General features: G+C 37.2%; 1 protein-coding gene across 1 annotated transcript in view; it reads right to left on the reverse strand.

The window, feature by feature from the left end:
* Positions 1–2,365: 2,365 nt before the first annotated feature.
* Positions 2,366–26,771, reverse strand: part of LOC128552600 (uncharacterized) — a gene marked incomplete at both ends in the record, with an annotated part of 50,575 nt that continues 26,169 nt past the window's right edge. Inside the window, 5 exons of the mRNA XM_053533649.1 lie at positions 2,366–2,446; positions 10,599–10,656; positions 11,646–11,827; positions 12,969–13,109; positions 16,532–16,586. Coding sequence (XP_053389624.1) covers positions 2,366–2,446; positions 10,599–10,656; positions 11,646–11,827; positions 12,969–13,109; positions 16,532–16,586 — 517 coding nt within the window. The remainder of the gene's footprint in view (positions 2,447–10,598; positions 10,657–11,645; positions 11,828–12,968; positions 13,110–16,531; positions 16,587–26,771) is intronic.

Consider the following 26,771-nt stretch of genomic DNA (forward strand, 5'->3'; position numbering starts at 1 on the left):
ATCATGAGTAACATTCTGACAGTCATAAATGTGGCCTCTACAGTGTTAACAAGCTTTTCCTTTGATTTGACCTGGTGAACTAGTTTTTGACCTCACATGACCCAGATTCGAACTTGACCAAAAGATCAACATTCTGACCAAGTTTCATTAAGATATGGTCATAAATGTGGCCTCTAGAGTGTTAACTAGCTATTCCTTTGATTTGACCTGGTGACCTAGTTTTTGACCCTACATGACCCAGATTCAAACTGGACTTTAAGATCATCATGACCAATTTCTATGAAGATACAGTCATAAATGTGGCCTCTACAGTGTTACTTTTCCTTTGATTTGACCCGGTGACCTAGTTTTTGACCCCATATGACCCAGATTCGAACTTGACCAAAAGATCAACATTCTGACCAAGTTTCATTAAGATATGGTCATAAATGTGGACTCTAGTGTTAACTAGCTTTTCCTTTGATTTGACCTGGTGACCTAGTTTTTGACCCTACATGACCCAGATTCAAACTGGCCTTTAAGATCATCATGAGTAACATTCTGACCAACTTCTATGAAGATACAGTCATAAATGTGGCCTCTACAGTGTTAACAAGCTTTTCCTTTAATCTGACCTGGTGACCTGGATTCTGACCCCAGATGACCCAATATCAAACTCACCCAAGATTTTATTGAGGGTAACATTCTGACCAAGTTTCATTAAGATTGGGCCATAATTGTGACCTCTAGAGTGTTAACAAGCTTTTCCTTTTTTTTTTGACCTGGTGACCTAGTTTTTATCCCCAGATGACTCAATGTTCAAGATTTTATTGAGGGTAACATTCTGACCAAGTTTCATTAAGATTGGGTCAAAATTGTGACCTCTAGAGTGTTAACAGTCAAATTGTTGATGACGGACGACTGACGACGGACAGACGATGACGGACGACAGACACAGGGCGATCACAAAAGCTCACCTTAGCACTTTGTGCTCAGGTGAGCTAAAAATAGGAGGTGCACAAGTTCATATCATGATTAAGACTCATACAAGGTATAATTAATTTATATGAATTTAAAGCTCTTAAACGTTTGTGTTGCATATGTGTCTAGAGTCATGAAACCATGTATAATGTATAGTGACAGGAGTGGGGGTGGGGGGACCTGTCCTATGGAAGGTTGAAAGGGGCCAAATTACTCAGTGTTATACAAAGTTTTAATGATATATACATATATCAATTTTTCCTTCTGAAATGATAGACATGCCTATGTAGTGTATAAATTCTGTTGTGTCTAACTCATTTAGGTTTTAAATTTCCAGGAATCAACATCAATGAAACAACAAAATTTTGAACTGAAAACTTTAAATCCAGCCAAGTCCTACTAATTTTTTCAATATATACATGAGGCAAGGTGTAGTGGTAAAACATGTATATGAATCTTGTGTGTTTAACTTATCACCTAATACATCTACTTTATTAAAATTTAAGATTCATCTGTACTAAATATGCAATAAGTAAATAAAATACTGCATGTCTAACTTTTCACACCACTAATTTGAAATTTTCACAGATAATCATGCCTGACATGCATAAACAGATTTGTGTAAGTTAACAGTACTTTTTTTCATAAAATTTGAAACTGGCCATTATGGGGACAAAGATACAGACCCTTGCGAGTTTTCCACTCCTCGCTTTATCAAACTTGCATAGCTGATAGCACCAGATTTGAAAATTATCCTATACTTTGAATAGACTATGAAAGTAAAGTCTGTCCATGATTTAGTAAATATAGCAAAAAACATAAATAATAAGTTTTAAAATTTAAGATTTTACAAATGCTAACCACAGAGCCGAGAGTATCGGAGCCTGTTTGCTAGGCGCTTGGTACAGACAAACTGTTCCAATTCTTAATGCCTATGCCCCCATTCACGTTCAGTAGGTTAGCAAGCATTCAGGCTAGTAATTTACAATTATTTAAAATTTTAACAAAAATACTACTATTAAACTTTAAAGGATCGTATACATTAACTTTAAGCACTCCTATGCTGCTAATGTAAAAGTATTCTAAACATCAGGGTTATTGACCCTAAAGCACTAACTTGTGTAAAAGTCTTCAAGTGTGTTTGTATAACATAATGGTACAAGTACAGACAGACAACGGACGAAGGGCGATCACAAAAGCTCACCTTGTTACTACGTGACAGGTGAGCTAAAAATGACAGGCTAGATTTTTCTTACTATATCAGAGGTAAAAATGTAATAAACAGGTAAATAAATGGGAGAGTGTTGCCTTTAAATGATAATGGCTCTGGAAGAATATAATATCACCTTGCCAGGGCCATTATTACTCAAAGGCACCACTCTACAATTTATTAACCTATACTTACATGCCTGGCAGTCAAGAGTAAAAATATCTCCTTCAGGTGGGGTGTCTGGTGGGAGGACCCGTCCTACATCTTGCCTCTGTGCTAAAGAACAAAATGTAAGATAACATGATTATTCAAAAGAAGGCAAGATACAGTAGTTCTAACAACAGTCTTGTTTCACCTCTTGGTTACTGAATCAACCTATAGTAAGAGCCATTATTTCTGTTTATCAATTTACAATAAAAAAAATATACAGTTGGCTTGCTAATGTTGGGGCCAAGTTGAAGGGAATAATTCCTACTGTAATGAGTCCTGGCAATGGTCTGAAGCCTAAACTACTTTGCGATTCAAAAATGATAAAGCCTTCAAATAGGAACCAATGGTGCTTAAAAATAGCACAATAGCACAGCCAACAAGTGAAATAGTAACAAGAGGGTCATGATGACCCTGAATCGCTCACCTGAGTAATATCAGCCACATGTTTAAAATGGCAAACTGATGCTAAAATATTAGAAAATAGGTCAGTAGGTCACATTCATGGTCAATGAAAGTCAGTTTTAAGATTGGTGTGCAAAACTGTACATGTCATCCAAATTTCAAGGCCGTATCTTAAAAACCAAGGAAGTAGGTCAGTAGGTCAAGGTCATAGTCAAGTGACCCCCTAATCACTTGGGGTCATCAGGTAATTATAATGAAGCAATCTAAGAAATATGATCTAATAATTTTTGAGTATCTATTCCTATATTCATATAACAAGTGACCCCCAGGGTGGGGCCTCTTTTCACCCCAGGGGCATAATTTGGACAATCTTGTTAGAGATCCACTAGGCAATTCTACATACCAAATATCAAAGGCCTAGGCCTTGAACTTTCAGACAAGAAGATTTTATTCCCTATAGGTAAGTCTACATGAGTATGTTAAATCTGGGACCCCAAGGGCAGGGCCTCTTTTCACCCCAGGGGCATAATTTAAACAATTTTGGTAGAGGAACACAAACAAGGCAACATACCAAATATCAAAAGCCTATGCCTTGCAGTTTCAGGCAAGTAGATTTTTAAAGTTTTTTCCTACATATTATTAAGTCTATGTAAAACATGAGATCCCCCTGGGCAGGGCCTCTTTTCACCCCAGGGGCATAATTTGAAAAATTTTGGTAGAGGACCTCAAGGCAATGCAACATACCAAATATCAAAAGCCTAGGCCTTGCAGTTTCAGGCAAGAAGATTTTTAAAGTTTTTCCCTATATATGTAAAACTTCAGACCCCCAGGGCAGGGCCTCTTTTCACCCCAGGGTTATAATTTGAACAATTTTGATAGAGGACCACAAAGCAATGCTACATACCAATTCTCAAAGACCTAGGTCTTGTGGTTTTAGACAAGAAGATTTTTAAAGTTTTTTCCTATATAAGTCTATGTAAAATTTGTGACCCCCAGGGCTGGGCCTTCCCCCCCACCCCCCCCCCGGGCATAATTTGAACAATCTTCATAGAGGACCATTAGATGATGTCACATGCCATATATCAAGGCTCTATGCCTTGCTGTTTTGGACAAGAAGATTTTTAAAGTTTTTCCTTTCGGTTGCCGTGGCAACCAGAGTTCTGCATGGAATTCAATTCTTTGAACAATTTTGAAAGGGGGCCACCAAAGGATCATTCTTGTGAAGTTTGGTGTAATTCTGCCCAGTGGTTTTCAAGAAGAAGATTTTTTTAGAAAATGTTGACGGATGCAAGAGGGACGACTGACGATGGACGACGGACATTGAGTGGTCACAAAAGCTCACCATGAGCCTTTGGCTCAGGTGGGCTAACAAAACTAACACAAAAGCTGTCACAGGAGACAGCACGTTCGACTATCGATGCTGGATAGTGAAATTGGCTTCATCTGAGGAAGCTGGAGCTGTCACTGGAGTGTTTAATGACTAAAATGCAGATGAAGACAATCACTATAAAAGGAACATAATTCATGCAAAACTTTTGCAAAAGTAATGCACCATGTGTCATATCATGTGGCCAATCATTTGGAACAACCATTTTAAGTTTTAATCAAATCTATTTAGTAATACTGGAGATACAGCAAAAGTGCATCGCAACTCGATCCGGAATTTCTATTAGTAAAATGAGGGCATAACTCAAAATTAACTGGTGCCAGCATTATCAAACTCGAGTTGTCTGATGTGAGTGACGATGTGGAACAACAATTTTAAGTTGATTAAATCCATTAAGTACAAGCAGAGATATAAAAAAACATCAAAATTAAACTAATTCTATGTAAAAAGTGGATACAACTCATAAAACATTTGCGCCAGAGTGACTGACCTTAAGCCATATGATGAGGATGATGATCTGGAAATTTTTTTTTAAGTTTTAATCAAATTCACTAAGTAATGACAAAGATATAGTGAAAGTGTGCCAACATTAACCTGAAATTCTAAGTAAAAGGGTGGGGGGGGGGGGGGGTATAATTCATGAAATATTGGTGGAAGAGTTATAGCCCTTGTATAATATGATGTGGATAATGATGTGGTTCAACTTATCTAAGTTTGAATCAAATCCATTTGGTAATAACAGAGATAAAGTGAAAGTGCATCAAAAGATAATAGGTAAGGGTAGATTTCTTGGAAACACGGAGCAAAAACACAGCCTCAGAGCCATGCATTTGCAAAGTAGGCCCACAACAAAAAGAAGCTGTAACGGAAAAATATTACAGACGGGTTGCTTCAAAAATCTAAGAAGTACATATTAATTACTGCAAAATATAGAGGGGGAGGAAGTGGTAAGGGGTAGAAAAGGGGTGGGGGGAGGAAAACTTCTATCTGAAATTGTTAGTACAAAAGGGGGATAACTCATAAAACACAGGTGTCACAGTTATGGCCTTTGTGTCAAATGATGTAGCTGGTGATGATGAACAATTATTTTAAGTCTGAATCAAATCCCTTGTGAAATAAACGAGATACAGTAACAAGAGGGCCAAGATGGCCCTAGGTCGCTCACCTAAGAAACACACCATAACAGTGTAAAACATGTTTGACCTAGTGATTTCATGGAAACAAATATTCTGACCAATTTTCATTAAGATTGGACCAAAAATTTGGTCTCTTGCGATAAAACAAGCATTTTCTTAGATATGACCTAGTTTTTGACCCTAGATGACCCATGTTCAAACTCGACCTAGATTTCATCAAGGCAATCATTCTGACCGAACTTCATGAAGATCAATTGAAAAATACAGCCTCTATCACATACACAAGTTTTTTCTTTGATTTGACCAAGTGACCTAGTTTTTGACCTCAGATGACCCATATTCAAATTCGACCTAGATTTCATCAAGGCAATCATCCTGACCAAATTTCATAAAAATCAAATGAAAAAAAACAGTCTCTATCGCATACACAAGATTTTTCTTTAATTTGACCTAGTGACCTAGTTTTTGACCTCAGATAACCCATATCCAAACTCGAACTAGATTTCATCAAGGCAATCACTCTGACCAAATTTCATGAAGATCAATTGAAAAATACATCCTCTATTGCATACACAATGTTTTTCTTCGATTTGACCTAGTGACCTAGTTTTTGATCCCAGATGACCCATTTTCGAACTCATCCTAGATTTTATCAAGGTAATCATTCTGGCTAAATTTCATGAAGATCAGTTGAAAAATACAGCCTCTATTGCATACACAAGGTTTTTCTTTGATTTGACCTAGTGACCTAGTTTTTGACCCGAGATGACCCAATTTTGAACTTGGTCTAAATTTCATCATGGTAATCATTCTGACTAAAATTCATGAAGATCAATTGAAAAATACAGCCTCTATTGCATACACAAGGTTTTTCCTTGATCTGACCTAGTGACCTAGTTTTTGACCCCAGATGACCCATTTTCGAACTCGGCCTAGATTTTATCAAGGTAATCATTCTGACCAAAATTCATGAAGATCAATTGAAAAATATCACCTCTATCGCATACACAAGGTTTTTCTTTGATTTGGCCTAGTGACCTAGTTTTTGACCCTAGATGACCCATTTTCGAACTCGGCCTAGATTTCATCAAGGCAATCATTCTGACCAATATTCATGAAAATCAATTGAAAAATACAGCCTCTAGCGCATACACAAGGTTTTTCTTTGATTTGACCTAGTGACCTAGTTTTTGACCCGAGATGACCCATTTTCGAACTCGGCCTAGATTTCATCAAGGTTATCATTCTGACCAATATTCATGAAGATCAATTGAAAAATACAGCCTCTATCGCATACACAAGGTTTTTCTTTGATTTGACCTAGTGACCTAGTTTTTGACCCGAGATGACCCATTTTCGAACTCGGCCTAGATTTCATCAAGGTTATCATTCTGACCAATATTCATGAAGATTAATTGAAAAATACAGCCTCTATCGCATACACAAGGTTTTTCTTTGATTTGACCTAGTGACCTAGTTTTTGACCCGAGATGACCCATTTTCGAACTCGGCCTAGATTTCATCAAGGCAATCATTCTGACCAATATTCATGAAGATTAATTGAAAAATACAGCCTCTATCGCATACACAAGGTTTTTCTTTGATTTGACCTAGTGACCTAGTTTTTGACCCGAGATGACCCATTTTCGAACTCGGCCTAGATTTCATCAAGGTTATCATTCTGACCAATATTCATGAAGATGAATTGAAAAATTCAGCCTCTATCGCATACACAAGGTTTTTCTTTGATTTGACCTAGTGACCTAGTTTTTGACCCGAGATGACCCATTTTCGAACTCGGCCTAGATTTCATCAAGGTTATCATTCTGACCAATATTCATGAAGATTAATTGAAAAATACAGCCTCTATCGCATACACAAGCTAAATGTTGACAGACAGACGACAGACAGACGACAGACGGACGACAGACGACGGACGCCGGACATCGAGCGATCAGAAAAACTCACCTGAGCATTGCTCAGGTGAGCTAAAAATGCATCAAAATTAACATAAAATTCTATGTAAAAAGGGGACATAATTCATGAAAATTGGTGCCAGAGTTACGGACCTTGTGTCATATGATGTGGGTGATGATGTGGAACAACTAGTTTAAGTTTGAATCAATTCCGTTTAGTAATAACTGAGATAAAGTGAAAGTGCACCAAAACTTTAACCTGAAATTCTAAGTAAAAAGGGGGAATAATTCATGAAATATTGGTGCAAGAGCCCTTGTGCCATATGATGTGGGCGATGGTGAGAAACAACTATTTTAAGTTTGAAGCAAATCCATCAATTAATAACAAAGATAACGTGCATCAAAACTTTAACCAAAGTGCGGACGCGTAAGGATCCAATGCCCTAGCTGAAGACAGCGCACCAATAAAAAATTAACACAATTATAACCCCGACAAAAGAAGTCAGCAGCAGGATGTCAAAAGACATAATCCACAATAATGTGTGTTTACATGACATGTTTACATTTCAAAATGCTTTACTGGTAAATGTGTGCAGTACTAATACAAATATATGAATTGTAAACTTTATCTTTTAGATCCTTTTTTTTATCTATAGTAATTAGACAGTTGGCGAAAGCCCCGAGAAAAAAATCCGTAGGCATTTTTTAGTTCAATATGGTATCATACATCAAAATGTTCGTTGGGGTATATGGAATTCAGCCAGGGCGGATATCAGGCTCAAATATCCTTTTTCAAGTTTTCGTGAGGCCCCAAAAGGGGTGCACGTGATAAGAAATAATAATGAAAGTAAAATGTTGTTTAAATTACAGGTTAAGGTAAATCTGACTTAAATATATAATAGAGTGGGAAGATTCAATTATATAATATGACATATAAATGTAATTTCCAAGTGAAAATAAAGACTAAGAGGCCCTAAATGGTTTGGAATAACATGCATTGACTGATAGTAATTGCAGGTCAGAGATTAGAAGAATGAAGCTCCCTCCAGTTACAGGTCATAAGGTGATTTCCAGCTTCTGACTGAGTAGAAAGACCCCAAGTGCCCTACTGCACATTATTTAATCACCGGCAGTCACCCGAGTAGAACCATTAACCTTCTGTCAGACAGCTGGTTTCCTTACATGAAGAATTCTACACCCCAAGCAAGGCTAAAACCCATATTTGATGTCAGTGACCTTAACCACTTGGCGGCCACTTTTTTAATGCAGCAAAGTGTGCCGTAAATGAAACACTAAATAGCAGTAAATCAAATAGTGAAATCGGCATGGAACAAGAGCAGGTAAGAAATCCTTCCAATATCAGAGCTACTTTATAATACAAATTGAACAAGGCAGTCTGAACGACAGCTATATCCCCCACCGCTGTAATGGATAGTGAAAGGGTCGATGGTATTGGGTGGAAGCATTGACATTGTTAATATAATTCTTTAGTCCATGTATGTCAACATCAATGAATTTGAAAATTCTTCAAGGGGTTAAGGGATAAACAGCGGACACAAAATGGAAGGCTCAAACCTTTGACCTAGAGTTGTGACCTTGACCTTGAGCTGACACGAGTCCTGCACATTGTCTTGATGGGGTGATCATTTGACCTAAGTATCTTGAAAATCCTTCAAGGGGTTTCTGAGATACTGAGTTAAAACCTTTGACCGTGAGTTGTGACCTTGACCTTGAGCTAACATGGCTGACTCATAAGTTCTGCACATCGTCTTGATGTGGTGATCATTTGACCCAGGTATCATAAAAATTAGGGATGGGAACGAATGTTCGAATATTCGAAAATCGGTCGAATATTCGAATATGAAAATCAAATTTGAATATTCGTAAATTATTGTATATTTTTTTTTACAAAATAAGTATCTTTGATTTATGGCAATATGAGCATGCTAATTCTACAGAATAAAACCATGTCATGTTAGTTTATCACGTATCAAAAGATTAATTAACAAATAACAAGAAAATAGCAATGCATAATTGGCAGGGGCTATCGTTACTTATTAACAGTTTGCAACAGGCGTCAGTGTGTCAGATGCATGTCAAAAGATGTCCAATTAACAAGAAAATTGCAATGCATAATTACCTGGGGTCATCGCTACGGATTAACAGTTTGTATTAGGCGTAAATGTGATATCTTTTTATCTTTTGTTCTTTTTCATTGGCGCCTGTTTTATGTAACAAGTGGTAGAATTTTTTTTTTCGAAAACAATAACAAACTTGTAGATATTGTCGATCTTTTCACAATATTTTGTACGACGTTTCAGACCATCAGCAGAATCGGTTTTCATCCGCAATCGGCCGTATTCGAATTAAATTTTGAAGTAGTTAATAATAAAATCAAGAAAAACGTAGGATTGATGCACAAGTTCATGTTGAAGGAGGTTTAAGTCTGCCTTACTTGCCGCAAGTTGCATTTTACACGACGATTTTTACACGCAGATTGAAATTTTTCAAAATGGCGGCGGTAATACAACAGCGCGTCACGTGTTTAAATGGGACGACCTGCTATTTTTAGACAAAATTGCGACGGTTTAAATTAATCGTTTTGATTTTTTGTATCATTTTGAAGCTAAAACACTGAATTAGTTAAATATGTTCATGATTATACTGACAGAATCGTGAAAAAAAAACGCTAGGATCGGCGGGTTTCGCTATGTAGGATCGGGTTACCCGAAACAAACATTTTTTTGGCCTTATTTGCGATGATCCACGCTTTAAACAAATGAATACGTTGTGTATATGCCAATCACTTAATAAGAATTTAAAGCTTCCATTAAAACTAACCGAATATTCGAATATATTCGAATATGGCAAACCGAATATTCGAATATTGATTTCAGTATTCGTTCCCATCCCTAATAAAAATACTTCAAGGTGTTTAGAAGACACAGAGGACATAAAATGGAAGGCTCAAACCTTTGACCTTAAGTTGTGACGTTGACCTTGAGCCGACATGGCTGAACCATGACTTCTGCGCATTGTCTTGATAAGGTGATCATTTGACCCAAGTATCATGAAAACCCTTCAAGGGGTTTAGGAGATATGGAGCGGACACAAAATGGAAGACTCTAGAGCAAAGTGAATGGATAACACTACCACATAGTAATGGTCATTTGTCTTGAAAAGGGGCTGTTTCCTCAGTCATGAGAAACAGGTTGAAAAGTGTTTTTAGTGCATCGTTTCTTTAGGAAAGGATTTCTTACCTGTCTCTTGTTTCATGTTTGAGGTCAAGTTTAAAGGTATGCAACAACTAAATCCATAATATTTAAAACCTTCTTCATCATAATTTTAATCTTGGAAACCTGTGTTTTCCCTTGTACCTTCAGCAAGTGTGTTCCTCTGAAACTGTCCTGGCTCAGGAATTGAACCCACAGGATTCTGTAACAAGAGTGGCAAACTGTCACAATATACAACCATCAGAGCAAATTAATTCTAAGTATTATACTTTATTGTAGAGCAGAAAAGCTGTCTATTTCTCAATTTCGCCTAATTCAAGGGTCATTAACTCCAAAGCAATATTTATTGAACTTGGCCTTGATCACATCCCTTTTAGCATTTTCACTAATTTTGTGAACAATGGATTAGAATTGCTTAGTTTATCAAGTTGTCAGTTTTCACAATTTTATTTGGTTTAAGGGCCATAACTCAAGAGTGACTGGGAGTCTCCAACTGGTTATATAATTTGTCCGAGATATTATGCCAATAAACTTTGTAATCAAGTTTAGTGAACAATTGGTATAAGAGTGCAGACACTGTCAACTAGCACAATTTTTTGTAATTCAAGGGATTTAACTCTAGAGCCACTGGGACATTCATGCTCGTTATCAGACTTGGCTGAGATATGCCCATAGAATTGTAATTAAGTCTGGAACATTGCATAAGAACTGCTCAAGTTAGAGAGTGGACAGTCATTTTTTTTAACTTTTGCAATTTTGAATAATTCAAGGGCATAACTCCAGAGAGACTTAGAGGATCCAGTTGGTTATCAAACTTGGCTGAGATATCATGCTCATAAACATTGTGACCAAGTTTGGTGATTATTGTATAAAAACTACCCTCAACTTAGTGTGGATACTGTCATTTTTTAAACACTTTTTAGTAATTCCAAGGGCAATTACTCTTAAAGCTTCTGGTACAATTCATCTGTGTATCAAACTTGTCCGAACATCTGGTGGAAATTGTATAAGAACTGCTCGTTAGAGACAGGACAACGTTAGTGGATGCTACCCGCTGTGACATGTGATCACAGAATACTTCCCTTGCAAGACATGTATAATCTAAACTTGACCAAAATAGTTTCTACAATCAAGAATAGTTTTAAACAGGCGTTAAAGCATTCTTAGTAGTAATAAAATATTCAGACTGACCTCTTCTTCAAAAGCTTGTGCTGCAGCTTGTTGCACCATATTGATGTATTCCTGCCCCTTAACATGCCTCACATACGTACATTGTGGGAACCAGCGTGCATGTTCTATCCAAGGGTCATCATCAGCTTCCCAATGCTGCAGCCCTCCATCACAGGTGAAACAGCGACACAGGTCTCTGAATCCTGTATGAGATTAAACACATATTTGAAGATCAACTCTAATTACTTCTACAAGCCTGTAAATTTTATTTACATTTTAATTAGTGTATTAAAAGTCTACATTTCCATCTTTTCTTTGGATAAGTGAAGTAACACAGCATACAGTGCGGAAAATTTTACACTTAGGGAGAACATGCCAAATCAAGACTGTTAGACACTTCAGGTGACAGCCTGTAGTAGTCCAGTGGCTATGGTAGGTCACAGGTTTGAGCTCAGCTGGGACATGGGACGGTTGAAAGGCCAAATAAATTAAAGAGAAGCTTGCTTACATGAAAGATTTTTGTGAGGCAGCAGCAAATTCAATCTCAGGTAAAAGTATGACAACAAAAACCTCTCATACATTTATGTGAATAAATTTCACATGATGAATACACAAGAGCTGTCGGAGGACAGCAACACTCGACTATTCAACAGCCTTGTCAATTGAATGAATACAAAAGTTGAAAAAGGGGCATAATTTTGTAAAATGCTAAGTAGAGGTATTGAACCTCTATACTGCATGTCATATCATGACAGTGAACAAGTGTGTGAAGTTTCAATCCTTTCCAATTTGTGGATACTGAGATACCAGATTACATACAAAAATTTAACCAAAAACTGCTAAGTCGAAAAAGGGGCATAATTTTGAAAAAAAGAGTAGAGTTATGGGACTTGCTTAGTGCATGTCAGATCATGACAGTGAAGTTTCAATCCATTTCCATCAGTAAGTACTGAGATACCAGCTTACATACAAAACTTTAACCAAAAATTTCTAAGTCGAAAAAGGGGCATAATTTTGTAAAAAAGCAAAATAAGAGTTATGGAACCTGTGCAATGTAAGTCAGTTTATCACAGTGAATAAGTGTGTGAAGTTTCAATCCATTCCCACAAGTGGTTACTGAGATACCAGCTTACATACAAAACCTTAACCAAATCAGGACGCGGATGCATGGGCGAGTCCAATAGCTCTACTATTCTATGAATAGTCGAGCTAAAAATCTTTAGATGCATGGCTAAGGTATTGGAACTGGCAGCCAAGACAAAACTGACCCCAAAACTTGTTTATTCATGGTTAATTCCATGCAGAATCAGCATGTTATATAAACGTATGCATACTGCAAATTACCTGTATAGAACAGGCCAGCATCAGCCAAATCCTGTGGTGACTGCTGTGAGAATGCCGGCCATTTGGCAAAGGAATGTATTCTGGCTTCATGCTGGGAGTACTCTGGGGTTCCTACTCTTGCAATTCGAGGTTCCTGGTTATCTAAATATACAAAATTTATTCATAAAATAAGCCGATTTTTTTTTTACAATTTTCATTTTCAAAAACATACACTGTAAATGGTTGGACAGTTCAAGAAGTTAACAAAATAAATTATTTGCAGTAATACAATCATTACATACATCATGTTTGCTGTTTTAAAGTCTGGAACAGTTATTGATCAGAAATAGTTCTCATGTTCAGGCTTCTGTGACCTTGACCTTTGACCCCCAAAAATAGCAGTTGTCTACTTTACAAGCCCTACCACCCTATGAAGTTTGAAGGTTCTATGTCAAATGGTTCTCCAGATATTGTTTTGAAACAACAGTTCAGTTCATAGAACAGGAAATGCCCCCGCCCCACTTGATGCATTCAGTAATTGCATATGGAACAGAAATTAATTGGTCATATTGCACTGGACATTTGACGTACTGACCTATAATCAATAATTTACCAGTCATAAGTAAACTCTGTATCAAATGTAATCTTAGAACAAAGCATTCCCTAGTTATTTGGCTAAAAATGTTCTACTGTCCTGGGTCAATGTGACCTTAACCTCTAACCTACTGACCTCAAAATCAAAAGGGTCATCTGCTAGTCATGACCAACTTCCCTATAAACTTTCATGATCCTAGATGCAAGGATTCTTGAGCTGTCGTCCAGAAACTGTTTAACTGCTCCAGGTCACTGTGACTTTGACCTACTGATCTCAAAATCTCGTCTGCTGGTCATGATCAACATATTTCGTAAACCTAGGCCTAAGCGTTCTCTGGAAACTGTATAATTGTTCCAGGTCACTGTGACCATAACCTTTGACCTACTTACCTCAAATTCAATAGGGTCATCTGCTGGCCGTAACTACCTTCCTATCAACTTTCATGATCCTAGGCCAATAAGCATTCTTGAGTTATCATCTGGAAACTATTTAAATATTCCCAGTTATTGTGACCTTGACCTTTGAGCCACTTCCCTCAAAATCAATTAGGGAATAAGGTCAGTAATTCGGTCGAGAATATGCTTCCGTGGTGTAGTCGAAAGAAGTCCATAATAAATAGATCCTAATTTTCCCATTTTTTGCGCAAATTCGTGTAGAACGAGTGCTTTAATCACCATTTTTCACTACTAGAATACATTCTGCATGAAATGAGACGGTTTTCATGTTCATACACCCCACATGGCAAGTTTTGCAGATCGAAACCGGAAGTAGGTGTTTATTGCGCGGACGAGAGCAAATATGCGCCATTTTTAGGGTAGCAGACCACAACTGACTGGCATTTCACTAGGAACTACATAACCCCCTATTTTCTTTTCATTTTTTCGTTAATTTGTGATAGAACTTCCATGAAAAATAGGTGTAGGAAAAAGTGATGTTCTCTAAAGATACGTAAAGACGATCTGAAGTTGTCGTTTTTTATATGAAACAAAGAAGGATTTGAATTACTGACCTTTAACCTTAGGGTCATCTCATGGTCAAGAACGTTACAACCTCCATATCAACTAGGCCCAGACGTTCTTATCATCCAGAAACTATTTAACTGTTCCAGGTCATCATGTGACCTTGACCTTTGACCAACTGAGCTCAAAATCAATAGGGGGCAACTGCAGGTCAAGACCAACCTCTCTATCAACTTTCATGATCCTAGGCTCAAGCATTGCTGAGTTATCATCCGGAAACAGATTGGTCTACAGACCAACTGACATTTGCAAAACAATACTGTGAAATCATGATATTCTTGGGGGATTAATTTTTGTGGATTTCGTGGTTTAGCGCGACCTCGAATGTAAGTCCCTACGAACAAACTGTGCCCATGATAATTTTTAATTGTACGCAAAGTCGCAAAAAAAGACACCATAGCCATTCGATCTGAACCGTAGTTGTATGCATGCAGCAGTACTAGCCTGCAGCTTAAGCTGCTTTTGTGTAATTTACCGAGGCTCCATCAATGATAAACATAGGTATGCTTGGAAACGAAACCGACTTTCATTAAGAAATGTACCCATGGTTTGTTTATGACAGTTTGACGTAGCATCACACGCCAACCGCACTATAATACAACTGTATTTGATTTTTTTTGGCCCGCTATGCAATGTTTGCCTTCATTTTTATGGACATGTATTATTATTTTTGTTTTGATTATAAAATCTGCTAATTGTGCAAGATGCTACGGTTTCGACACTTTTTCTTATTGAATATTTCACAGTTTTAAACAAGGAGCTGCATTCAACAAACGCTTGATGCCCCCAGTGTCGATAGATTTTGCACCTAAGTCCAAAACAAGGTCAATGCCAATGTCAAAATGAGGTCAGGTGATGTTTGAAGATGAGGAATGGTCACAATTTACATCTGTATTAGTATCAATTCATTCTTGTAAGGGGTATTGATGCTAGACGAAACGGTCCCATTTGGTTAACCAAGAGATGGCCCATATAAGCAACGTTTGTTTGTTTGTTTTGGGCTTAACGCCGTTTTTCAACAGTATTTCAGTTATGTAATGGCGGGCAAGTAACTGCCAACTTCCCCACATGAATCAGAGGTGGAGGACTAATGATTTCAGACACAATGTCGTTTATCAAATAGTCACGGAGAACACGCCCCGCCCGAGGACCAAACTCGCGACCCCGCGATCCGTAGACCGACGCTCTACCTACTGAGCTAAGCGGGCGGGTTATATAAGCAACGTAAGTCCAAAATGAGGTCAAGGTCAAACTGAGGTCAGATGATGTCTGAAGATGAGGAATGGTCACAGGTTACAATTGCATTAGAATCAAGTCATTCTAGTAAGGGCTACTGATGCTAGATGAAACGGTCCCATTTGGTTAACCTCGTATGGACGGACGGACGAACGAACGTACGGACAGGACAATCACTATATGCCTCTCACATCAGTAGATGCTGGAGGCATAAAAAGATTTACGAATTAGGGGTCATATAATATTATAGATAATGCGGTCGTTAACTGGCATATGATCACTCGCAAATCTCCCGTGGTGTAGATTGCAAATTCGGTAACCATGTTAGCGCTGTTTGACACGTGTGGGTTTCACATGTAAGGACAGAAGTACTAGTAGATCTATTCCTGTGGAAATTATGCTTTAGTTTTTTTTACAAAAATGGAAAACCCACAAATTTACGTCCCAAGCCGTTTTCGCCAAAGCCATGAATTTTCATGCCAACGAAATTATATGATTTCACAGTATACCCCACATTCTTCGAAGGGGCATAATTAAATGTGACAAAAGGACTGACTGCCTGACAGATAGACAGGGCAAAAACATTATACAATGTAACACAGAATGGTTATTAGTTTTAGAACATTGTAATGAGTAGCAGTTTCAAAGTTTTCTAACTTAACATTTCATATTGAAACTTGTCGGAAAAGTATTGCCTAATTTTTTTTCTACTTTAATATAGATTTTTATTATACCTGCAACTGCTGTATACCTATTGGTATGTGTCTGTCTGCAGGCTGTAAGAATGTGCTGAAATTTAAGAAAAGCATATTCAGTTTTTTCTGTTTGATTTTAACTTTTGTATGACAAGTGCCCCCTTAAAATGTTTGATAAAACAATAAATAAAGTCCACATCAGGGCCATGACTTTAGAACAAATAATCGGAACATAGAAGTTGCAACAATATGAGCATATCCGGTTGAATCTGATGGTGTATAACATGTTTCATTTCGAATGGATGGAAAACTGTAGGATGAGTAATCATCATTTCACTTAGACAGAAACTGGAGGAGTTTGGTCTGTTCTGGTATAACAGGTTTTTTGGGGGGTTTTTTTCAGTCGTTTTTATAGCTGTTATCAGGCTATATTCCCATTGCCAAAAAGTATGTAATCTTCCCAAAATTAGTGCAAAAATTCCCAATCTACATTTTGAAAAAAAAATCAGCAAAATTGTACAAATATTGACCACATTATGGACAATTTTGTAATGGAAGTATGTTAAAGAGGTTGTACAATGTGAAACAAGTGTATGAGAAAGTGCTTAAACACATCCCTTACTATATCCTTTTGGGCTGAATATTTCCGAATTTGGAACATTTACGAGTCAAAATTCCCAATTTCGGGGGTATAGGCTATGTTCCCAAATTAGCTAGAAAAAACCCTGTGTAAATGTGAAACCCAAAGAGGGCCATAACTGCCTTACACTACACTACATGCTTGAACAGTTTTGAAAGATAATTATGCAAAGAAAATGCCTGTGAAATTATTTCATTAATTTGTGCAATCCTCTTAAAAGGCCAGCAGCTCTTGATGCTGAGGTTTTTTAAGGTTCCGCTATATGTGTATAGGGAAAATTGTCCACAGCCCCTAGCTGCCGTATTTTTGACAAATCAAAGTAATTTGAGCAATGTGCATAAAGGCTCAACTAAGGAACAATTGTGTAATATAATTTTAAAACTGGGTCTTCTATTTCCGACAAGAAGATTTTTAAAGTTTCCAATATATACATAAAGGGAAAAGTGACCATGCTTTTTGACAAATAGGAAAAATTTGAACACTCCTAGTAGAAGATCACACAAGGACCCTTTTTGTGAATTATATTAAAATCGGGTCAGTTGTTAAACGTAAGGTTTTCAAAGTTTCCACTTCAAACATACGGTGAAAAGAAACCATGCCCTGTGGTGGACATGTTTTTTGACAAATCAAAATAATCTGAGCAATCTTGAAGGACCATTTCTGTGAAATTATATTAAAATTGGGCCTGCAGTTTCATACAAGATTCTTATAATTTCCAGTATATACATATAGGGAAAAGTAACCATGCCCCTTGGCGGCCATACTTTTGAAGAACTGGAATAATTTTAATAGTCTTTATAGAGAGTTATCTAAGGACCATTTGTGTAAAAAAAATTAAAAATCCAGCCACCTGTTTAGATGTTGTTTGAAGATTTTTCTATTTTTAGTTCTGGCGGACCCAATGTGCAACCAACTGGAACTGCTTGGACAACTTTGAAGGATGATCACCAACAGGACATCCAGGCCAAGTTTCATCAACTTCCACTTAATTGTTTCAGAGGACATGTTGCTTAAAGAAAAATGTGAACAGACAGATGATGGACAGCCAGACATTGAGCAATCACAATAGCTGACCCAGAGCACTTCCTGCTTGGGTGAGCTAAAGTAATAACACGACACAGATGTCCCAACAAGAGGGTCATGATGACTCTATATTGTTCACTTGTTAAATGTGGCCTTGGAATCATCAAGATAAACATTCTGACCTACAGTGAAACACCGCTCGCTCGAGCATCGATGACTCTAGCACCCGGGCTCGCTCGAGCAATTCATGTGGTCCCGGCCGATTTCCTTCTATTTTCTATGTGAAATTACCATGGCTGGGTCGAGCATCGATAACTCGATCGCTCGAGCATGACACCTGGTCCCTGTGTATTAATTTACTCTTTGTTGCTTATGGAAAACTGGAGCAGAGGTGTCCAAATTTTTCACACCTTCGGCAGTCAGAATGTATCGGTTAATTTAAAATTTTCGCACGTCGTGAGAATTGCATGGTCTATTCCCCGACTATCTTAAATGTTTGTTTGCCGGTATATTTGATCTGATAATAAGATCAATTATTGATGAAAGGTGGAAGAAAAATTTTATTGATCAAAATTGTTATTAATTATTACTTTTTTCTGCGGGATCGAGAAGATAATTATGAGATCTTAATATTTTAATCAACAGTTGTTTGCATGCAAATAAAGGAAATAAGATAGCCTTTTCATAAAATTGAAACGATAATTATGAGATCTTAATTTGGAGAAGAAAATTGCGAATTCGATTACAGTATTTCAAACTAGAAATGTGTCCATGGGACACAGATGCCCCCACTACATGACATTAGTCAGGGGCCAGAACTCCTACAATACTGAATGAATCCGGATGCGAAACCCCAGGTGCACAACTACACATGCTGACCAACATTCCTGTAAACTTTGGTGATTCTAGGTCAAATACTTTTGGGGCTATGCGCGACACAACATTAAAATGACCAATTTTTTACTAAGTCAGGGGCCATAACTCCTACATGACTGGATGAATCCGGACGCGAAACCCCAGGTGCACAACTACACATGCTGACCAACATGCCTGTAAAGTTTTGTGACTCTAGGTCATATACTTTTGGAGCTAGGCACGACACAACATTAAAATGACCAATTTTTACAAAGTCAGCGGCCATAACTGCTACATGACTGAATGAATCCGGACGCGAAACCCCAGGTGCACAACTACACATGCTGACCAACATTCCTGTAAACTTTGGTGATTCTAGGTCAAATACTTTTGGAGCTATGCGCGACACAACATTAAAATGACCAATTTTTTACTAAGTCAGGGGCCATAACTCCTACATGTCTGGATTAATCTGGACGCAAAACCCCAGGTGCACAACTACACATGCTGACCAACATGCCTGTAAAGTTTTGTGACTCTAGGTCATATACTTTTGGAGCTAGGCACGACACAACATTAAAATGACCAATTTCTACAAAGTCAGGGGCCATAACTTCTACACGACTGAATGAATCCGGATGCGAAACCCCAGGTGCACAACTACACATGCTGACCAACATTCCTGTAAAGTTTTGTGATTCTAGGTCAAATACTTTTGGAGCTATGCGCGACACAACATTTACGGAAGGAAGGACGGATGGACGGACGGACAGACGGACGGACAAGAGCAAATCTATATGCCCCCCCCCCCCCCCCCCCCCCCAAGTGGGGGCATAATAAAAAAAAAAAATAGATAAAATGTCTTAGCTGTTTCTTCACATGTGCCATTTACGATCTATCATAAATAACGTTTGTAATACGTTTTTTTTTGAAAATGTCACGAGTGTGTTATTACTACACATCACCGTTTCCTCTGCAAATGGTCTCGATGACAACTGGTAAAACAAACTTCAATTTTCTTCGTTTGTTGGTCAATGTTTGGGTCGCTCGAAACCATGGATAACTCGAGCAGTTTGCTCATCCCCTTGCGACCACGAGCGAGCGGTGTTTTACTGTAGTTTGATATGAGTGGTGAAATAGTTTTTGATCCCATGTGACCCAGTTTCGAACATGGCCTAGGAATCATCAAGATAAACATTCTTACCAAGTTTCATGAAGATAGGGTCATAAATATGGCCTCTAGAGTGTTAACAAGCTTTACCTTTGATTTTAGCACGTGACCTAGTGTTTGACCTCATATGATCAAGTTTCAAACTTAGCCTAGAAATCGTCAAGATAACATTCTGACCAAGTTTCATGAAGAAAGGGTCATAAAATTATCTAATGTGGCCTCAAGAGTGTTAACAAGCTTCTCCTTTGATCTGACCGAATGACCTAGTTTTTGACCCCATATGACCCAGTTTTGACTCTGGCATAGGAATCATCAAATGATCAAGATAAACATTTTGACCAAGTTTCATGAAGATATGGTCATAAATGTGTCCTCTAGGGTATTAACAAGCTTTTCCTTTTATTTGACCTGGTGACCTAGTTTTTGACCCCACATGATCCAGTTTTGAAATCATAAAGATAAACATTCTGTGCAAGTTTGCATCAAATCAAAGCATAAATGAAACCTCTATATGGATAGAAAATTTTACCCCTTTCAGGGGCAGTAACTCTAGAACCCATGATGGAATCTAGCCAGTTTTTGAAAGGAACTGAGATCTTATTGTGACTTAAGTTAAATACAAAAAATCAAGCACTGGCATCTATGATTTTTAACACATATTTCCATTTTAAACTTGATTCTCAGTCAGTACACAAAGTTTAAAGAAATTCTTTCCATAGGAAAATTTTTGCCTATATACATACAGGAAACTGTCAGATGTGTCTTAAAAATCAAATGTAAAATGTCGCTTCTATTGTGTTCAAAAGGTAAAAATTAACAAATTTTGGCTCTTTCAGGGGTCAATCAGGGGCTGTAACTTCGGAACCTATGATTGGATCTGATGGATTAATCATGGAAGATATTTTTCAAGTCTGTATCAAATCAAACCATAAATGAAGTCTCTCTACAGCTGCAAAGGCCAAAATAGCAAATTTTGGCCCTTTAGTTTATACATAATTAGGTCGATTGTGAAGCAAGTTCTACAACTTATATTAATCACTCTCGACACCTCGTTCCTGATGGAATCCATTGCCATGAGGGTATGAGAGAAGAGGCCAGTTTCCCATTTAATGCTGAGCGCGAAGCAAGGGAGCTACTGGTACCATTTTTCACGTCTTTAGTATGACATGGCTGTTAAGTGGCCATAACTCTGGAACCCATGATGGGATCTGTACAGTTTTCGAAAAGAAATGAGATATTATGCAAATACAAGTTGTGTGCAAGTCTGATTAAAATGGATTGCAAAATGTGGTCTCTATTGTGTTCCAAGGCTCCAGATAAGATACGTATTAGCGTAAATTATGCTTTGAAATAATGCATATACGCATGTCTGCTAATTTTTTAGCGTATAATAACATACATGAAATTACTGAAACGCATGCAATGACTTTTTACAAGTGTCAACAAAAATCTGAATCGTCTGGGTGCTTTACATAACAGTGCACGATCGGCATTCATTGTGCCACATTGAACGTACACAGGCATTGGATGGTACTCTATAAACCTCGGTTAAACTGAATGCGTGTGTAAATCAAATTGTTGGGAATTAATATTGATGGTAAGGTAGTGTATTTTAAAGTGGTGTCGATTTAAAATATCAACTTCCATTGTGGAGTAAACAACAACATGTCTCTTTCTAAGAATGAAGTAAACAGACATGCTACGCATTCTTTAAACCAACAAAAACTGATACCCAAAACATCGTTAAAGGTATACTGAATAATCTATTGGATTTGGCAGTGAGTGTGAAGCCAAAGCAAGCCAATGGAGAAAAAGAAGCAAAGACTTGAATGCTGAATTGAAACTGAACTGCAAACAAATTTACACCCAATAAATATGTTATAAAACTGATTTCTGTTTTTTTTTCTCATTTACAAATATTCAGGAGTAAAATTACCCCTAGTCAATTTCAGATTTTACCATTTTACTCATTCGCAAGAATTATGATGAGTAAATACTCATAGGCCAAAAACAAGAGCTCCACCAAGCGGGGCAATATACGCCCGAAGGATTACATCATAGGATGGGAGCAAAATTTTAAGAACTTGCCTGTTGTAGCCCAAAGGAGTGGAACAATAAAAGGAAAACTTCAAAAAACAAATCTAAGTCCACAAAAAAATATTCAAAGTCCACAAAAAAAAATCCTTATCAGGTAAAGGTATGTAAAAATACACCTAAAAATTAGAGGTACCATCAATGTTGTACCACAGAAAAGTGGTCTCGGTTTTTCCCTACGGCCAATAATAAAAAAGTTTCAAAATAAGCTATTTATAGTAACATAAAAGGGAAGTAATTAAAAAAAAAAATATTATTGTAAATGAACAAAAAAGAGATCTGCCAAATAAAAACAAGAGCACTGCAATGCAGAGCATTATACACAAAGCAGTCATACATGACCTTTGACCCTTAAGTGTGACCTTGAACTTGAAGCAAGTCATCCGGAACATGCGCTCTGCATATTGTCTTGGTATGGTGAACATTTCTGCCAAGTTTCTTTGAAATCCTTCCAGCAGTTCAAGAGTTACAGAGCGGACACGAAACAAACTGATATGACTTTTGACCCCTAAGTGTGACCTTGACCTTGAAGCGAGTTGTCTGGAACCTGCGCTCTGCATGTTGTCTTGGTGTAGTGAACATTTGTGTCAAGTTTCTTTGAAATCCTTCAAGGGGTTCAAGAGTTACAGAGCGGACACGAAACAAACTGATATGACTTTTGACTCCTAAGTGTGACCTTGACCTTGGAGAAAGACATCCAAAACATGCGCTCTGCACATGGTCTCGGTGTGGTGAACATTTGTGTCAAGTTTCCTTGAAATCTTTCAAGGGGTTCAAGAGTTATAGAGCGGACACGAAACTGCTAACAGACAGACGGACACCAGCGTCATAACATAATACGGGCGTATAAAAATTATCTGGAGCCCTGGTGTTCACAAGCCAAAGGAGCAAATTGTGGCCCTTTAAGGGGCCGTAACTGTGGAACCCATAATGGGATTTGGTCAGTTTTCCAAAGGAACTGAGATATTATGTCAATACAAGTTGTGTGCAAGACTGATTATAATTGATTGCAAAATGTGGTCTCTATCGTGTTCACAAGAAATTGTGGACAGAGGACAACGGATGAATGATCACAAAAGCTCACCTTGTCACTACATGACAAAAGAGCTAAAAACATGCACAGGTCCACTTCATGTTAATAATACAAATCAAGTTTTATTTCAAATGGATTATAACTGTGACAGACGGACAGTTCAAAGTGGAAAACAGTATATGACTTCCAGGTCTTCAACACCAGGGGCATAAAAACAAACCATAGTGTCAAACTGTCACAAAATACACCCTTTACAGCAAATTACCTTTTACTTTTAAGATACTCTACTCATTGAGCACACTACTTGTCAAATTTCTGAATTTCGACTAATTCATGGGCCATAACTCCAGACTGCGACTAAGACTATCTGGCTGGTTACGGAACTTGGCAAAGATAATATGCCAATAAATTTTCCAAATCTGTTATTCATTAAGTCTTGCTTAAGTCATTCATTGGACACTGTAAATTTTCACAATTTTTACTAATTCAAGGGCCACAACTATGCGGAGATACTGATCCAAACTGACTGGTTATCGAGTTTCACCTAGATTTTACAGAGATACAAACTTTGTATAAGACCAGAGTATTTTGTATCAGAGCTAAACTTATTTAATAAATAAGTTAAGTTTTAGTTCTGATACAAAATACTCTAATTTGGTGTGTAACGATATTTTCTGCCTGCCATACCATAATGGGTGAAAACATAATACATTCCATTTTTCAAATGGACGTATAAAAACAAAAGGACGTCATGACAAATGCCTGGTAAAGGGACGTTTTTCAACTTTTATTGTTTAGTTAATATTGTCAAGTCTAGAATTTTTGACGTGTACGTCTTGTAGCATAATGTTTAACATACATGATACAACTACAATATGAACAAGAATTTAGACAAGAGCTTCACAGAAGACAGCATGCTTGACCAGGGCTCCGGAAATTTTGATAACTCAATCGGTCCGAAACGAAAATCCTGACATCGGCGCTAACCCACCCACCGCATTCCCAATATTACATATTTTGTAAAACGTGATAGAGTAAAGAAATAAGCATGTCATGCATTAAAACTGAGTTACCGGTCACCGCGTGTTTCCATACAATGAAGACAGTTATTCAGTGTTATGTGTGATCGTTACTCTGTTTAAATTTCAATGTTTTTGCGAGAAAATACTTGTAAGGATAAAATTACCGAGGCATTGACACCGTGTCCCTAACTAGTCTAAAAGCCAATGCACGTGACCGGTACCGTATACACGGCAGATACTTTGTGACGTTTCCTCATTCTTTGACCGAATTCTATAAAATACAATGCGTCAAAGTGAATTACACGACACATATTCTCTGCTAAACAGTCTCAGTATTTTAAGAATACTCTGCCGCGGACCGAATGTGTACGTTATATGAACGCTGAGATCGAATTTCCCGCATGTATAGTACCAAAAGGTCACGCGTGTTGGACACGGATATTTCATTTCACTTATGTTGTACTTCAATAAGCAACTACATTTTATAAAGTTATATGTTCTCTTCTGATGTAAACAAAATTTCATTTTGAAACGTTTTTTAAAAGACCGATTCGATAAACAGCGCCACTCCGGTTTTCTTTATCATTCGTGTTTGCCAGTCCATTTTTTTTCTTTTTCTTTTTTGCACAGTCAGGTTGCAAAGACGATTTTCTGCACTTGTTTCAACGCCCCAACAAATGAATCTTGTAATTTTTTCAAATCAAGTAATTATAAAAAATATTTTGATCGGTTTTCCGTGTGATGTCTCATTAAATCAAAGACCTATAATGTACAATTATAGAATTGATTAAATGCAGTGACCATTTGTTTTTTTACCGTGATCAAACATAGCCTTTTGAAATAAACCATCCGTCGGATTCTAAATAAAAGAAGTGGATCCCCGTCGTAATGATTTGGATCCAGTCAGACATATTTGGAAACCAGTCAAAAATGTTTAATACATTGCAGTCGGCTGTCTGCAAACATTAAAGGATGTGCCGTGCGAGCACTGATTGCGTCACGTGCTAATTACGGACCGATTATCAAAGTGACAATCAGACCGTTTGACACGTTTATTGATTATCTGAGGGTGCGACCAACAATTTCCTGCTTGGCAGTAGGTGGTGTATTGAGATATCAGACCGAAATTTATACTTTTCTCCATGTTTACGGGACCGATTTTTTTCATTTTTTCACTTCATGAATAGGTCTGAAAAGTCAAAAATCGGTCCAAAACCGACAAACCGGCAAATTTCCGAAGCCCTGTGCTTGACTACTTCGATGCTGGATAGTGAAACTGGGCACATCTGAGGAAACTGGAGCTGTCACTGGAGTGTTTAATGACTCCAATGGTGGATGATGATATTGCACAATAGCTTGAGTCTGTGTCAAAATATCAAGTAATAAGAGAGGTAAAGATAAAGTGTATCCAAACACTATATAAGTATAATTCTACGCAAAAAGAGGGCATAATTCATAAAATATTGATGCAAGAGTTATGCACCTTGTGTCATATGATATGGGTGATGAACAACTACTTCAAGTTTTAATCAAATGCATTTCGTTATAACAGAGATATAGTGAAAATGCATCAAAATTAACCTTAAATTCTAAGTAAAAAGGGCGATAATTCATGAAAAATTGGACCAGAGTTAAGCATCGTGTGTCATATGATGTGGGTGATAAGGTGAAACAACCATTTTAAGTTTGAATCAAATCCATTTAGTAATAACTGAGATAGAGTGAAAGTGTATCAAAACTTTAACCTGAAATTCTAAGTAAACAGGGGTAACAAAATGTTACCTCGATATCGGTTAGCTCGATGTGTTTGAGTCGGTCCTGATTTTTCCTTATTTATTTTTATGTAATTTTTTATCATTACCTCGATATGATTAGCCCATATTTTGTTTAGCTCGATGAGATTTTTCAGTCATGTCAACTCACCTGTACTGTTTTTACACCTGGTTTTGCCGATATCACAGCTTGTCAAAAAATATCCATGTTATTTGTAAGGTGAAAAAATCAACCTATAGTTGTCTGGCGATGTATTAATCATATGCAATTTAGTTAGTGTGTTGTTTTGTTATTTAATCTTTAATTCAATTTAAATGTCAGGAAGTTTTCATTTAATTCCCAGTAATTAGTCTTATAAAACACCGTGCAATAGGAAAGCTGTTTTCCAAAGTAACAACTAATTTGGATGAAGTATTTTCTATTTGACGGAGTAAAAATCTGCCATTTAAGATTGAATAACAATATGTGTATTTAATTGGCACATTTTCATTATCGAAGCCCAGTCAAAATGATACTCAGCTAGGAACATTACTGCTGCATTCAGACTTGTTTAGAGAAGGAATAAAAATGCTAATGTTTAAATGTATATTTTGAAAAATTAAAAAGTTGTATGTATGTATCTAATCAAAATGTTTTATTGGTAAAAAAATTAAAATCGTATTTACGTT

This window comes from Mercenaria mercenaria, unplaced genomic scaffold, assembly GCF_021730395.1.
Source record: "Mercenaria mercenaria strain notata unplaced genomic scaffold, MADL_Memer_1 contig_2939, whole genome shotgun sequence".
Lineage (NCBI taxonomy): Eukaryota > Metazoa > Mollusca > Bivalvia > Venerida > Veneridae > Mercenaria > Mercenaria mercenaria.